Source organism: Trichoplusia ni, chromosome 25 (genome assembly GCF_003590095.1).
Source record: "Trichoplusia ni isolate ovarian cell line Hi5 chromosome 25, tn1, whole genome shotgun sequence".
In the NCBI taxonomy this organism is placed as follows: domain Eukaryota; kingdom Metazoa; phylum Arthropoda; class Insecta; order Lepidoptera; family Noctuidae; genus Trichoplusia; species Trichoplusia ni.
The window spans coordinates 3,871,402-3,886,298 of record NC_039502.1 but is presented as its reverse complement, the minus strand read 5'-3'; the positions used below and the strand labels follow the sequence as shown (position 1 = coordinate 3,886,298).

Sequence of the window (14,897 nt, the reverse complement as noted above, 5' to 3'; positions counted from 1 at the left end):
TTCAGAATGTCTGGGAGTTCTTTGTATTCATGTCCTCTCTTAACCAATATTAAAGCGCCTCCACGTTTACTGTTTTTTCTAGAGAAACTTGTTGCTAAATTAAAATTAGGGATATGTAATACTTTCTCATGCCCAGACATTATAAAATGTTCTGTGATACACAATATATCTATATCAATATTATTGTTCAACAATAATTCTTGAATATGGACAGTCATCTCATCAATTTTGTTAAGAAGACCAGCAATGTTTTGGTGCATTATACATAAGTTATTAAAGAAAAAAAATCTTGGTTTGTAGACAATTTAGTATCATATGCATTTAGATTTATTTTTGTAATATTGTCATTTATTAAATTTTGTAGGTTACACATAATATTTTTCATTCCAAAATTTTTTAGCCTTCCATTGAATCTTGAGAACATGCTGTAATCATAAGTTAATTCTAGATTAGAATCGAGCAACATTGCATAGTTATGTGTATTAATATCTAAGTACAGTAAATTAGCAAAAATTTCAACTCTCCAGTTAAATACAGAGGAGTAATTGCTTAGTTTGTAGGTTGGTGAACAGAGTATTAAATTAGTGTATTGTATCTCTAATAGCGAGTTTCTTATTTCCATTACAAGATTTAAATAATTTTTGGTACTAGAGAAGTCATTTTCACCTATTAATATATCACAGTAATCGTTTTTAGAGAAGTTTCTAATTTTTGAGTTTAAGTTGTTAATCAGCTGAAGTACTCCGCATTCTGGATAGACGTAGTGGCAAATCTCTGTGTTTTTAAAAGTGTCTTGTGCGATGGAAAGTACTTTGTTGGTGGAATTTGAGCTTATTATGCATATTTTTTTCTTCGGTGATTGTTTATTGATGTCATCATTTGTATCTGGTTTTCTAGTCCTTTGTGTTGTCTTTAGTTCCGAGCTGTCTTGCTGAGTATTAGGTGTTTGGTTTGTCTTCGTTTGCGGACTCTTGATGCGTGAGGAATTTGTTACTTTATTTTTCTTTTTGCGTGAAACTGTCTCCTCCGTAACTTTATTTAGTGGTTGACATAAGCTAAGTTCTGATTTTAACTCTAAAACATTTGTTTTCAATTCTTGGTTTTCTGTAGACAGAGTACTAATTTTTTCTTGAGCCGAAATTAATTGCGAGCTAAGCTGTTCAATTTCATTCTTAAGTTCTTGTATTATAGTATTTTCTTCACAAGATATGTTTGGTAGACTGTTAGTGCTGCCATCTAGTTCTGATCCATCAGAACTAATATTATGAGTCTCTGTCAGGGATTTGTTTTTCGATTTACGAAATGTTATATTTTCGAAGAAGTTTAGATTCATTTTGGCTTATAATGTTTATTTGGAATTTAAAACTTTGAAAAAGACAACTTCGATGAGGTGATTTGAACTCAGAGCATTCTTCGTTCAAGGCGACGTTGTTGAATAATGGGCTATGAAGTGCATAACATTGTGAACGAAATAAGGAAAGAGTATCCAAATTGTATTTTTTTTTTTTTAATTTGTTGTTGCGCTCGACGGTAATTTGAATTTTACGGTTGACTAAAAATTATGTAAACAAAAACGAAAATTTTTGTTTCTTGCACTTTTATGGTTCTCACTGTTGTTAATTTATAAATTGCTTAAGGTTATTGTTTGTAGTTTAATCACAACACTGATGAGAAATTTGTTTACAGAGATATCTTACTTATTCACTTTTATTGTTTATATTTCACTTTTTTATCATAATATTAAATCGTCTGTAGAAAATTATAAAAGTATTTTAACGTATAAGTTGTTTGTAGTTGACAACGTCAACGTCACTTTGTTGCACGCTGATATCGCACTTAATGCAAGTGCATAACCGTGCGAGTTCCGTGCACTCAGTTTGGCGCCGTTGTTGTTGCGGTAAATTTGAATTTAAAAAATAATGTCAATGACCTGTAAGCTTCTGTAATAGTTTGAAATTCACTTTAAACACTAATCTTGTTATTTTGTTAAGTTTATGTAGCACTATTTAGTTTATATTTATGTTATTCTGACACTTTTTATTACTGGTTAAATGTTTCGGCGGGATTTTTCAGGTATTCACTATCTTGACACACTTACTGCAGAAGCTTTTTAAAGTCTGGTTTTTATTATAGAAACTATGAATAATTGTTTTTCACTACATTTGCACTTGTGGACTGCTATTAAATATATCCTTAAAACACTACGTAATGTAAAATTAAACTGTTTAACTATTTTTAATTATATTTTTTAACGGAGCTAATTGTACTCGTGACGACAGCGCCATCTCATCTAGTAGATATATATATGCATATATATATAAGTTTAAGCTTGTTTACATTAGAAGTAACGAAGTCTCAGAGAAGAAACAAAAGAGATAGAGATAGAGAATGGGTTCTAAGCAAAGCAGTAGCTGAAGTCCTAGAAATTATGACACCTAAAAAAAAAGAAAGAAATACACTTACAAAAAATAAATGAGATCCCACCAAAAACATTAAATGTAAAAAAATGCCAAGTCTCTCGATGCAGTCTTTCCATCGTAAAAAGTTTTGAGATCTCATAGAAGCCAAGTCCTATTCAAAATATTTTGTAGTTATAAATCAACATTTAGTAATTGTATCAATAGTTTTCTTTATATTATAATTATAGTGACTTGGCAATGAGCACAAATTAAAAGCTGCTTGATGCCTGGAATTATGTGCAAATGTTACTGACGAGACCAGTGATCAGATTATTTGTTATGTGTGAATGATGGTCACTACCGACTACATGCTCCAATACAATAATTAAGAATACCTTACGGGCCATCGCTTTATGAAAGTAAATGAATCGAGAGTACACTAAGACTGACTGCCGTTGCCGAAATTCGGTTGGGACGACACGGATAAACCAAAAGAAAATTAATTTTGTGATATTAATGTTTACGCATGCGGTGTGTGTAACTTTCAACTCCTAAAAATATGCCGTTTTATTTGTTTCTTCTTGTGCTCATTGCCAAGTCACTATAATTATAATATAAAGAAAACTATTGATACAATTACTAAATGTTGATTTATAACTACAAAATATTTTGAATAGGACTTGGCTTCTATGAGATCTCAAAACTTTTTACGATGGAAAGACTGCATCGAGAGACTTGGCATTTTTTTACATTTAATGTTTTTGGTGGGATTTCACTTACGTAATGCAAACAGACATTAAACGGATAAAATGAGCGGGTCCAGACAATTCAAGAAAACTGTAACTCAGTAAAAACTTAAACATCTCCCAAGTTAGCCCTGAAATTACAGAAAACAACAATAACAATCCGAGTTTTACGTTCAAAAAAACAATCTCAACGTGAACACACATTCTCGACGATTCCCTTTAAAGTAAAAGGTAGTAAAACAGGGCCTTATTAATGTGCCCTTTCCCTTAGGTGTCCTTAAGACGACGACATTATTCGTTTAAATATCTTGTTTTTGGAATGTGTCTCTTGTGGATTTGTTGTTTGAATAGATATTGGGGAAGAAAACAGATGGAAATTGGAAGAGGAAATTATATACAATCAGGAACTCTTATTGGAAGACCAGAAATACTTTCCTTCAATTGATTAACAGGCTACATTATGGTTTTTTGTATACGAGATAGGGCATAATATACACATCCTAAAAATTGTTTCAGGTTACATGACTGTGTTCAAACTAAAACTAAGCTTTACTTAGCGGCAATTACCTATAGAGGTTTATAATTGTTCACCTAAACTTAGAGGTTTCACCTTTTGTACCCCACATACACAGTTATTTACTTCCGCATCGGATAACTCTTACGACCATGTATAGTTGATCCATAGTCCATAATCCTATCTTTGACAATTCAATCATTGAGTAATGGAGACCTTACTTCAGATTTACGATGGTCATCCGCTATTAAAACCCCATTGGCTCCTGTTACTTATACCATGGCGGAATCAGTTACATAAAAAACAAATTAGCCATTCTTTACACGGATTCCTCTAAGTTTAGGTTATATATTTTTAGGTTAAATATCATTAGGATCTGACTATGTGGTAGCTTCGTAGACAGGAGTCTACCACTTTTAAAACAGAGATTATAGCTGTTGTAAAGAAACTCTGGTCTAAGCCACCATTGTTTTCACAGCTGCAACGGACTTATGAGTATTCTTAGGTTACAACAAGGGCTAACGATTTTGCTAAGACTGCAGAAAAGAGGGAAGTACGTAATGGAGAAAAGCCTTCTTGGAGCCATTTTAGTAAATGGTGTGTGTAACATTCAGAGTGAATTAATAAGCATTTGACCCAAAAGGAATAAATGGTTTGACATCTGCAAAAGCAAACAATGAACTAAGAAACTGCTACAAGGCTGCACTTTTCCAAGCTATTCTTACATAAGTACAAAACACACTTAGCTAATGCTGGTTTCCTACAACTAAAACTATGTCAAACAATATCTTGTTCGCGAGCGCCAATAGTCTGTAGCTCTGGAGGCGACAAGGCGCCGAAGTTGGACCCGTACGCGATGCTAAACTTTTGAACCGATGTATGCTGATATCTAGAAAGTACGGTGGGCACATAAAGGTAATATAAATTGAGTCTCTTTTTAAGAAATACAAAAAGAACCCGGTGTAATTAAAACTTGGCTGCCGAGTGCAATGAGTTTTTTTAAGGATGTGTGTACTATAAATGATTTTCTAATTCAGACATTACTTACTTCTAAAAGCCTAAACCCGTATTGATGTATGATAACAGTAGAATCCTTAAATCACTTAATCCCTTAATCGTTTTTCTTTCAATGGCTCATAATTTATTATTACTAAGAAAGATCAAGAAAGTCACAAAAAGCCTATTGTGTCCAAATTCGTTCGCAAGTACCTGAAATTCGAATGATAATATCTGAAACTGACCTCAAAACATATACCTTCTTATCAAAAATGAGGAGCTCGTGGCTAAGCTATAACCGCATAAGTGCTCACAGGTTAAGCTATGCTTGACGAGGTTGGTCCGTAGATGGGTGACCATTTGTGTCATAGCGAGTTCCTCCGTGTTTTGGAAGGCACGTTAAATTGTGGGTCCCGGCTGTTAATCCTACATCTTTGATAGTCGTTACAGGTAGTCAGAAGCTTGTAAAGTCTGACAACCAGTCTAACCAAGGGGTATCGTGTTGCCCAGGTAACTGGGTTGAGGAGGTCAGATAGGCAGTCGCTCCTTGTAAAACACTGGTACTCAGCTGAAACCGGTTAGACTGGTAGCCGACCCCAACATAGTTGGGAAAAGGCTAGGCCAATGATGACCTTCTTATCAAAAATATATTTCAATTATTTTAACTAATTCATCAGTGTTCTTAATGGCTTTCATTTCAGGGTGGGTTGTCAAGTTTACTCTTCAATGTCTGACAAAAACATCCTGATCTGGTTTTTACCTTTGACGGAGCAGTGTCAACGCGAACACAATATGTTTTCGAGGCTACTTCACTAAACCAGTAGCTAAAGAGCTATTTGTCGTTTATTTAATATTTTAGTATAAATTGAAATAATTGGGCCATATTGTTTGCCATTTTAATGGTATATAATATACAATTAGCATAATTTAACTTATTATTATATTAAAATACTTTCCGTTTTTGCTAACGCTTCGTTTCAGCTTGTAACCTGCAGTACGCAGTGTCGCATCACGGATATTCTGATACACAAGTGTCGCCTGAATTGTTAGTTGAAACATGTTTTGAGATACAAGTTCTGCTCCCTTCCGCTCTGTAAATATTGCTATAATATACTCACATCCCATTCCTTAAACGAGGAGAGAGGGAAGTGGTTTTTATTTGGCTATAGGTTGGAAAATAATTTTTAAATGTATGAAAGGACGAGGAAATTACAAATTTACTATTTAATTATTAAACTCAAGAAAATTAAAAAAAGTGTGCAAATACAGAATTGACAAATTTTAATGTCTACCAATTTCATAGTGAAATTAAAGGGTTTTTTTTTCAAATTTTCCTAAATGAAAACTAATTATTATGAAATGTAACTTAGGAAAATACCTTTAAAAAATATTTCCATACCTACCTATGTATAAAACTTTTCTAATAAATGTCTGGTGTTACACGAATAGTACACGTCCCCAGTTTCAGAGGTACGTAAGCTGAAACGTGCTTGTAACGAAGATTCCAGAAAGGACGATTGCTTTCACTGTTCGACTACAAAGGCTGTAATTGTAACAATGTATACGTAGAAATGTAGATGTATCTTTATATTACATTCAGATGGAAAATCCGGTCATGTGCGAATCGAAGTCGCGATGTTAAGGGTTCGGTAGGAATACGCAAAAAAAACTGCGGTATTATATGGTCACTCATAAAATTTACGACCTTATTGATCGATAGATAATCTCTTTTTTAATTTGTTGTTATAACGATACGTAGATAATATATCATCTGTTAAGTTCTCAACTATCTAGCTGTTACGATTCTAGATACAACCTGGTGAGGAACAAACGGAGAAACAACGAAAACTTAGTGGATTTTTACCCTTTGGGAGCGAAACTCTATAAAATACCACTAAAATTGAATCTCTTTTAGAAAAATACAAAAAAAGAACCCAGTGTAATTAGTACTTGGCTGATGAAAATAAGTGTTTTTAAGGATGTGTGTAATGTGATTTTCTAATTCAGACACAAATTCCAAAAGCCTAAACCGATATTCATATAATTATGGTATCAGTAGAATCCTGAAATCACTGTGCGCAAGTAATTAGACACTTTTTCTGTGGTTTTTCTTTCAATGTCTCATAATTTACTATTACTAAGTAAGACAGTCACAAAAAGCCTATTGTGTCCAAATTCGTTCGCAAATACCTGAAATTCGAATGACAATATCTGAAACTGACCTCAAAACATACTACACGTGTTTTAGTACTGTTGCCAAGCAAACATCCAAAGCTACAAACACAAAGTTTCTAGGACATAGACTAGTTAATTCGTTGTAATTTTCTATAGAGCTGAGAAGTGCAACTCCTTCTCAGCAATAGTTCTGATGATGGTCACGTGTTTGGTCCCGACGTGTAAACTACGACGTACGGAAGACAAAGGACCACGAGCAATTGCTCTCAAACTGAATTGGTTTGGTGCAAGGTAGGGATTGTAGAGGTTTCGATGAGAGTTGAATTGCTATGCATTGCCTCGCACCGACTAAATGCGGGGACCCTGTACGGCGTTTCAGGTTTAATCAGTAAGAGGCTGACACTATCTGCTTCCTCCACCGAGGATGTGGTTGTCCATGAGGATTTTCCAGTGGATTGCATGAAGGATTGACATGTACCAAGACCAAAACAACCGACCAAACGGTTGGTTTTGATTGCACGGACAGCCGAGTGCTTGAGGTCATAATTTGTGCGTTCAAAAGCATTTGTGTGATCCACGAATGCTTGTCATGAGTCTGGGTGGCGTTGTGCAAGTGACTTTAATGTTTGTGCAATCTCACGCACACAAGTCAGAAATTATTATTTTTATTATTTACTTTATTCCCCTGTTTGTTTATTACATTATGCAATACATCGTCGTGGCGAAACATAGACCTATCATGTTCACTTACTGGTACCTTATGAAAGCGAGATAAAAATCGCTTTCGCTTACAACTTAGACCACAGTTAAACAGTACGTGAATCTAACGCCCCACGCCCCCGACGGTCAAAGGAGACTGCAACTCGGAGCGCTTCTTAATATTTTCTCAGGAAATAAAGGTTATTTGGAGTTTATATATACCCTACTAAGATCTTATTCTTACGTGAGATTAGAATTAAGCTTTGTCTTAATACAGTATGCAAGACGTATCTCGAGACAGGGATAGTGTATTCTACTTTCTACCTTGTGGTGTTTAAAATTTTGTACAAATGTATTGTACTCTCTTAAACTGGATAAAAAGTTCACATATCCTTTTAAGGACCCCTTAAGGACCCCTGAAGCAGCCTTACTTTTGCGGTAAGCTTAAAGATAACGTCCTAATTTTCCTAGGCATTCAATTTAACGACAAAATTGTAAACCAAGGTTATCGACGACAATTATTGTATTCAAAGTGTAACTTCTAGTGGTCTAGTAATAAGGTATTTAATTGACAGTCATGGCATCGTCCGGATGCTTTTTATGCCTTTAGCTACAATTAATTCACTATCCTCAATCTACAGTCAAATAAAAAGTTGCCTGTGCTTCAGACGTTATAAATCAAGATTTCATAGTGCATGCCAGAAAAAAACAACAAAACATCACAGCATAACGTAGGAACTATACCTAAACGTCAAATCAAAGATTCCCATCGAACGCAGATATGATATTCGTAATTTCAGCATGTTGTCTACATTTTTATTACTACCCTTATTTCGTTCAAGGGTATGTCCATAACATAAGGACACGTGACCTCCCCCGGGGCCGACCCTCGTCTCTTTGATTTTTTTATTTGTCCCTCCACAGGTCTACGTCTCTGACGTAATGTCATATTAAATATGTCTCCTAAAATGTGTTCCGTTTTTGCGCAGATACAATTTTTGTGTAAATATTAGGGAGGAAACATTTTGTAAGTTAGTGTGAATTATATTGTTACGTTCGTGCGGAATAATGTAATTGATTTCTTATATTGTTTTGGCCTGGAGGATTACATATCGGATTTTCAAGAATGCCTTTGGTAATTCGAATGTAGATTAGTGGGCATCTTTCGTCATTCGTTGTCAATACTTTTATTAGAATGAGAACAGACCAATTGTTTTTGGCGTTTATTAAATTGTCTTAATTATAATTTAATTTTGTTCTATTTAAATTATACTATCAGTCACATTCCTACAGTACACAATTGCCCAGATTAATATAAATTATTCTAGGATTTACAAGAACGGCTTAACAGTATTTCTTAAGTAGGTAAAGGTATACTTAGCATAAATACCAAGAATTGTATGAAATAAAGGTCTGCAGAAACTGCAATGAAATTCATAATTAAACAATAGGCTCTGTTTTCAATGGGCTTTGTCTAAATTAAAGCTCAGCTTCTCAACAAAAGCTATACTTCGCATAACTGAATACGCTTTTTCTCCTATAAAATTACGACGAGTGATTTGTAGCTACGCATTTTGTTGCTCGTAACTTTTTGTCAGGCGTCTCTCAATCAAACCTGTCAGTTGATGGACAATCGGCGCGACTGAAGGTTTGACAGCTGATTGACCAATGACTAGTGTCGGATGTTCAGTAATTCCGATTGGCTGCAAGCTACAAGAGATTTTTTTGACCCATACTTATCTAAATCTCAAAACCCGAAAACTTTACGGTCTAGTCGACACACACCGGACAGTCTGAATATATTTTTATCTATGTTACTATGTTAAAAGTCGAAATGTCTTTTTAAGAGATTAATTTTCATATACAGAACAAAACGCTCGCACAGTTTTGACACATCATCATCATCATCAGCCTTGAAAAACCCACTGCTGAGGATACTTGTAAGCCTTCCTATATTCACGTTATATAACTGAAACCAAAAGATCTAAAACAACTAGCACCCATTAAATCCTCTACATAAAAATAACTAGAATAGATTCGTAACAAGTCCAGGTGAGGTAGTCCACAATGGTTGGTCGTTAGAAGTCGCCGGCACGACAATTTGCAGCTAAAACGGATTCTTTTAACAGAAGCGCCATTGAAAATACACAGTGAAGACTCAAAATGAAATTCTGAAGGAGTTTAGTGTCTGGAGAATTGTTTTGTTATGATAATAGCTGAATGTTTAATGCTGGATAGTAGTTTGTTTTATTACTGTAGACGTAATGGAATAATATCAACGTAGTGCTTTTGTTTTATTAGATTTTCTGCAAAACATTCATACCCAGTTTATTTTGCTTAATGCGATGGTAGATTTGTTAACACATCAAATTTTAATGATAGTGCAGACCTGTTTTTTTTTATTTCCAAACATGCTCTTAAAATAAGCATTGAAAGATAACACGATAACGTTTCATGGTTCCAATCTCCGTGTAGGACAATTTATGTGATCCACGTATATATGCTTGTTCTGTGTCTGTGTAAGTGATTTGAATGTTTGTGATACCATTGCGATACAAGAATTAAAAGCCTTCCAGCGTAAGCTTAAAAAAATCTAATGAACACTCAATGTGGTACTGAAATTGAAATAAAGCTTAAAACAGCATCATTAGGCTTAGCTAATTCTGTACATGGATGAAAACAACCCATCACAGCCTTTCTAAACTTAAAAATATTCTGTTTCTCATTTAGAAATCTTTCATAATCCCCTCTAAGACTGTAGACGACGTATTTATAATTCAGACAACCTTATTCTATATTCGTATAGAGGTTTCTGTATAAGAGCATCCTGGTTTATGATTATTACGAATTGCTTTAAAAGCTTCGTCACATTACAGAAAAAATATGGATATGTCGCCGTTACCTGTAACGTTTTCATGCATGATAATCTTGCTTGTATTTGTCGTTCACAATCACAAAGTAAGAATATGGAAAAAGTGGACTTGAATATTCACAGGATGTTGCTAAATCCTGGTTAAAAGATCTAGGCTGGCTTTTAAGCTTAACGGCCTTTTAACGAGCTATAATAATTTGTAACACTGTGCCAAAAACGTTAGTGAAACCTGACTGATATTTGTAGCACTTTCAAATCTTTTTCAAATATAGTGACATAATTTGCTCCTGCATTGTAGGTTTCTTAAATGTTCTTTTGGCAAAAACCGAAAATATTATTGTTTCTTTTTGTCGTTACTATGAAAAAAAAATAAAGGTGTTTTCTTACCGATTCTTCTCATTGGAAATGATATCTTTTAATCCAAGGTTATAAATTTGAGTTTATGGAATGTATGACTATGCGGTGTATCCTTCTTCCACCACGCAATATCTCTTGAAACGTGATAAATACTTACAATTGAAATGTTTATTATCAATGCATGTATAACAACAAATAAGATAATGCAAAATCAAAATTAAGCAACGTTGTTACGGTCATCAATTTTAAGGGTGGCCAATTATTTTTTTCTTGTCTATTTGTACGGAACATACTTGACCTGTTGTAACTTATGACACAAAACACCACCTCGACTATACATGAATTTCAAAGTCAAATTGTCTCAAAGTTTGAGTGGCTTCTTTGGTCACCATCTCCCATTCAATCAGCATTTAGGCCAGAAAGCGTATAAAACGATACATTTTACTATCCTCCCAAAAGTATGATCAGAAATGAGATATACCGTTGCGGCACAAATAATTTTGAAAAAGAAAATTCTGTTGGTCAGTGAGAAATGTGTCGGGGTTCTCCCGGGGGATGCCTTGGGGACACGATTCGATTCTGAAATAAAAGTACACAGTATGTATGACTTGTATTCCTGTCGAAATATGTATCGGAAATATTGGCTGTAAATACTGTTTCTATACATTTTGTTTGTGTATCTATATACTAATATATAAAGCTGAAGAGTTTGTTTGTTTGTTTGAACGCGCTAATCTCAGGAACTACTGGTCGAAATTGAAAAATTCTTTTTGTGTTGAATATACCATTCATTGAGGAAGGCTTTAGGATATAAACCATCACGCTGCGACTAATAGGAGCGAAGATACAATGGAAAATGTGAAAAAAAACAGGGCGGGTATAAATCATAACTTATATTTTATACCCACGGGGACGAAGTCGCGGGCAACAGCTAGTGTGTTATAATTACCTAACACTAGAATATGACTCTCGTAGAGCTGGAGAAACGTTCTTCCCGTGTAAGGAAATAATTGAGCATTGATCACCACACAGCTCACCGTGGGTTGACAATTTCAAATTCTAATATTTGGAATAGAGGTTGTTTCACGATATAATCACTAACCCCTTTTGCAGAATAATAAAGCAAAATATTTTTTTTGTTTAAAAAGTTAACATGGGTAGGTGCTTGGCCGACGTACGAACCTGCACCCTAAAAATTTAACTTACGTAATTTTATAAATATTTATTTAAAGTAATGTACTTTGTCCAGATTATTATTTAAAATAATCTTACCTACTGACTGATTGACTGCATGGCTAGCCTATTGGTGTAGGTTACCATGCTACCCCAAACACACTGGGCACAACGCGTCGTGAGTTCGATACCCGCGTAGTACAAAAATTATATTACCTAACAACAAATGCTTGTTCCTAGTTATAGTGTTTTTGTATGTGACGTGAATGTTCGTAAAACCCTCGAGCCACAAGTATTTAATTCCTGAGTATAGAATTCATTAAAAAAAACATCTCGAATGCATTTCAGGTGAACAGAACATAATATTCAAACATAAAATCCTATAGAACTGGATGCTATCAAATCAATGCATCCGACCGTTTCAAATAATATCTCGCAACTACAAACTTCGTAGAACACGTAAGCATATTAAATGAATGCATTACTCTGATTACACCCGGGATTCTAAATAAAAAGCCTCTGATAAAATATTCTGTAAATAATTATACACACATGAATGTACTTGAACACGATGCTCACATAAAGACATATTCAGACGATGCGAGAAATGCCGTACAAATTGTTATACATTGCGGGGTGATAAGGGATTTTATTTGAAGTGACTGAACATTGACGTCAATGTACCGCAACTTGCATGCTGTTACTCGCATCGTCTAAAGCAACTTTAAGAGTTATAATGCTGACGTTATTATGTCAAAGGGGTGAAGTGTTTTGGTATAGTGTTGCAATATAAAGGGCATTCGAATAGAAAAGTACTGAACTGCGTGATCTGCTAAGAAAAGAAAATTTAAATAATCCGTCGTTTTGGTGATACAAATATAAGTTAGGTACCCCGTAAAACGGGGTGAATAGGGGGTTTTTTGGGGTGGATAGAAACAGAGTTTTTATTAAAATTTGGACGTTTAACTAGACAAAGCATAAAGATTATACGCAAACTCACAAGTATTTCATAAAGTAACTGTGTCCAAGCATTTTAATGTAAGAAAATATTCATGTAACCCCCTAAAAAACACTATTCTCTATTCACCCCTCGAAACTATTCACCCCGTTTTACCGTACGCATTTTGCTTTGTAGACATAAATCTCTAATACTCGTATTTAAAGTCATGGAGAAAATTCCCAAGGATTAATTATTTCTCAAATTCGTTTTTATTAATAGGTCTACATAATTATGTTTTTTTGATGGGCGAAACGGTACAAATTGTCATTTATGATACTTTTAAACATTACCTGCGTCATATCAGATAAAATTTTATTAAAGGTTGTCTATAGCTTATCTGGAATTCGGTATGGTAACTTCAAATTGACATTTTAAAACTACCCACATAATAATATAGAAAATAGTTAAACAGATACAAAATAGCTACATTCTTGCAAAACAAAATGTCATGATACCAGGTGATATAATCTAGTGGTTATTGGTGTGTTATGGAAACCCTCAGTGATTATGAACAGCCTTAAATGCTTCTAAGAAGTAAGTAAAACAGTCAATTTATTTCTAAAGGTTGTTTCAGAATCATTTTATAGGATGACTGTGTGAAAGTTCGTTGTACTGAAGTTTGGGGTTATTACAGAAGTCAATATAAAATCATTTGAAAATTAGCTAATAGCTTCTATTTTTGGAGTTCCAGCCAAAAAAAAATATTATGTATGAAATGTAGTAATTAGGCTATAACCCATTAGTATAATGTTTACATGGAATTAAGATTGTCCATACTTCAAACATTGCTATGGAAATAATAAAACCTTTTGAATTTGACTTTTCAGGATAAATCAGGATGGGTGTCGACTCAACATCCGAAAGAATTTCAAACTCGAATTACGAATATTTATTAAATTCAAGCACTTACCTCGAAAACTTATGTTGTCTTAGTGAAGCTGAAAATATAGAAGCAAACAATAATCTTATCGAAGGCCACGCATATTTAGAATTGGAGAAGAAAACAATGTTTCCCATAAACACTACGGAAGGGCAGAAGTTGCGTGGAAGACGAACTGTCACACCAGCTGTCAATACTTCAACAGTCATCTCAAGCTATGCTCCACTAGAATACAACTACCCTTTAACCCTAAACGAATGCTTCCCAATACCAACCCCATTCTGCTTACCTGAAATCCCAATAGTGAACCCACCGCCAATATTCCCTCAAATTTCACAATTCCCACCCTATGTAATACATCCGGTAATGCCTGTGATACCGACGACGTTTGTGCAAGAAGACATGATGAATTTCAATGTCTCCGATTTTATGAACATGTATTGTATGTTAGACCCTAGCAGAGTTAACACAGAAGCAACTAAACCGGGTTATTATATACAAGAACTTGATACAACCTTTAAAGATGGCAAAGAAACTGATGCAAGTTCTATAGAAAATCAAGCAAGTCAAAGTGATCCTTTAGATCAGTACCTATCATTACCGAGACAATTATTTCCCACTGCTCGAATGCTTGCCCTAGACCCGAACCCGATAATAAACGAATTTTGTAAAATGCCCAACATGTTACAGCACACACCTTGGCTATTGGATTTGGAGTTTGGTATTCCCAAATCTCCGGTGACTCGGCCAATCCCGATCTATAATGTCAAATTTAATAGCATACATTGCAAGAATACTCCGAATGCCATCCATCCGGGTTTCGAAATGTGTGATCCTGATTTCAAGAAGGTTCTATTGTTTTATTACGACTTTATTGTGTCTGCTTGGTATAGAGGATACGTTATTGCAAATAGTGATCGATCGGTCGAGAACTTTCAGACGTGGCTGTTAAATGCGATGCGGGTATTAGGAATGTGCTGGCCTTAACGCTTGCTGCATGCGAAACTAATTGTGTAATATTTTTTATTAATGATAATCTTATGAGTTTTTGCTTTGAATAAAATTTTAATGCTTTATAGTATCCTT

General features: G+C 34.5%; 1 protein-coding gene across 1 annotated transcript; it reads left to right on the top strand.

Moving 5' to 3' along the window:
- The first annotated feature begins 13,343 nt into the window (after positions 1-13,343).
- Positions 13,344-14,897, top strand: LOC113505348. Its single transcript, XM_026887989.1, has 2 exons — positions 13,344-13,465; positions 13,759-14,897. The coding sequence occupies exon 2, from the start codon at positions 13,770-13,772 to the stop codon at positions 14,796-14,798; it is 1,029 nt and encodes a 342-aa protein (XP_026743790.1). The 5' UTR covers positions 13,344-13,465; positions 13,759-13,769; the 3' UTR covers positions 14,799-14,897.

Excerpts from the sequence above, each read along its gene's own strand:
- LOC113505348 (XM_026887989.1), top strand. The coding sequence starts at position 13,770 with ATGGGTGTCGACTCAACATCCGAAAGAATTTCAAACTCGAATTACGAA.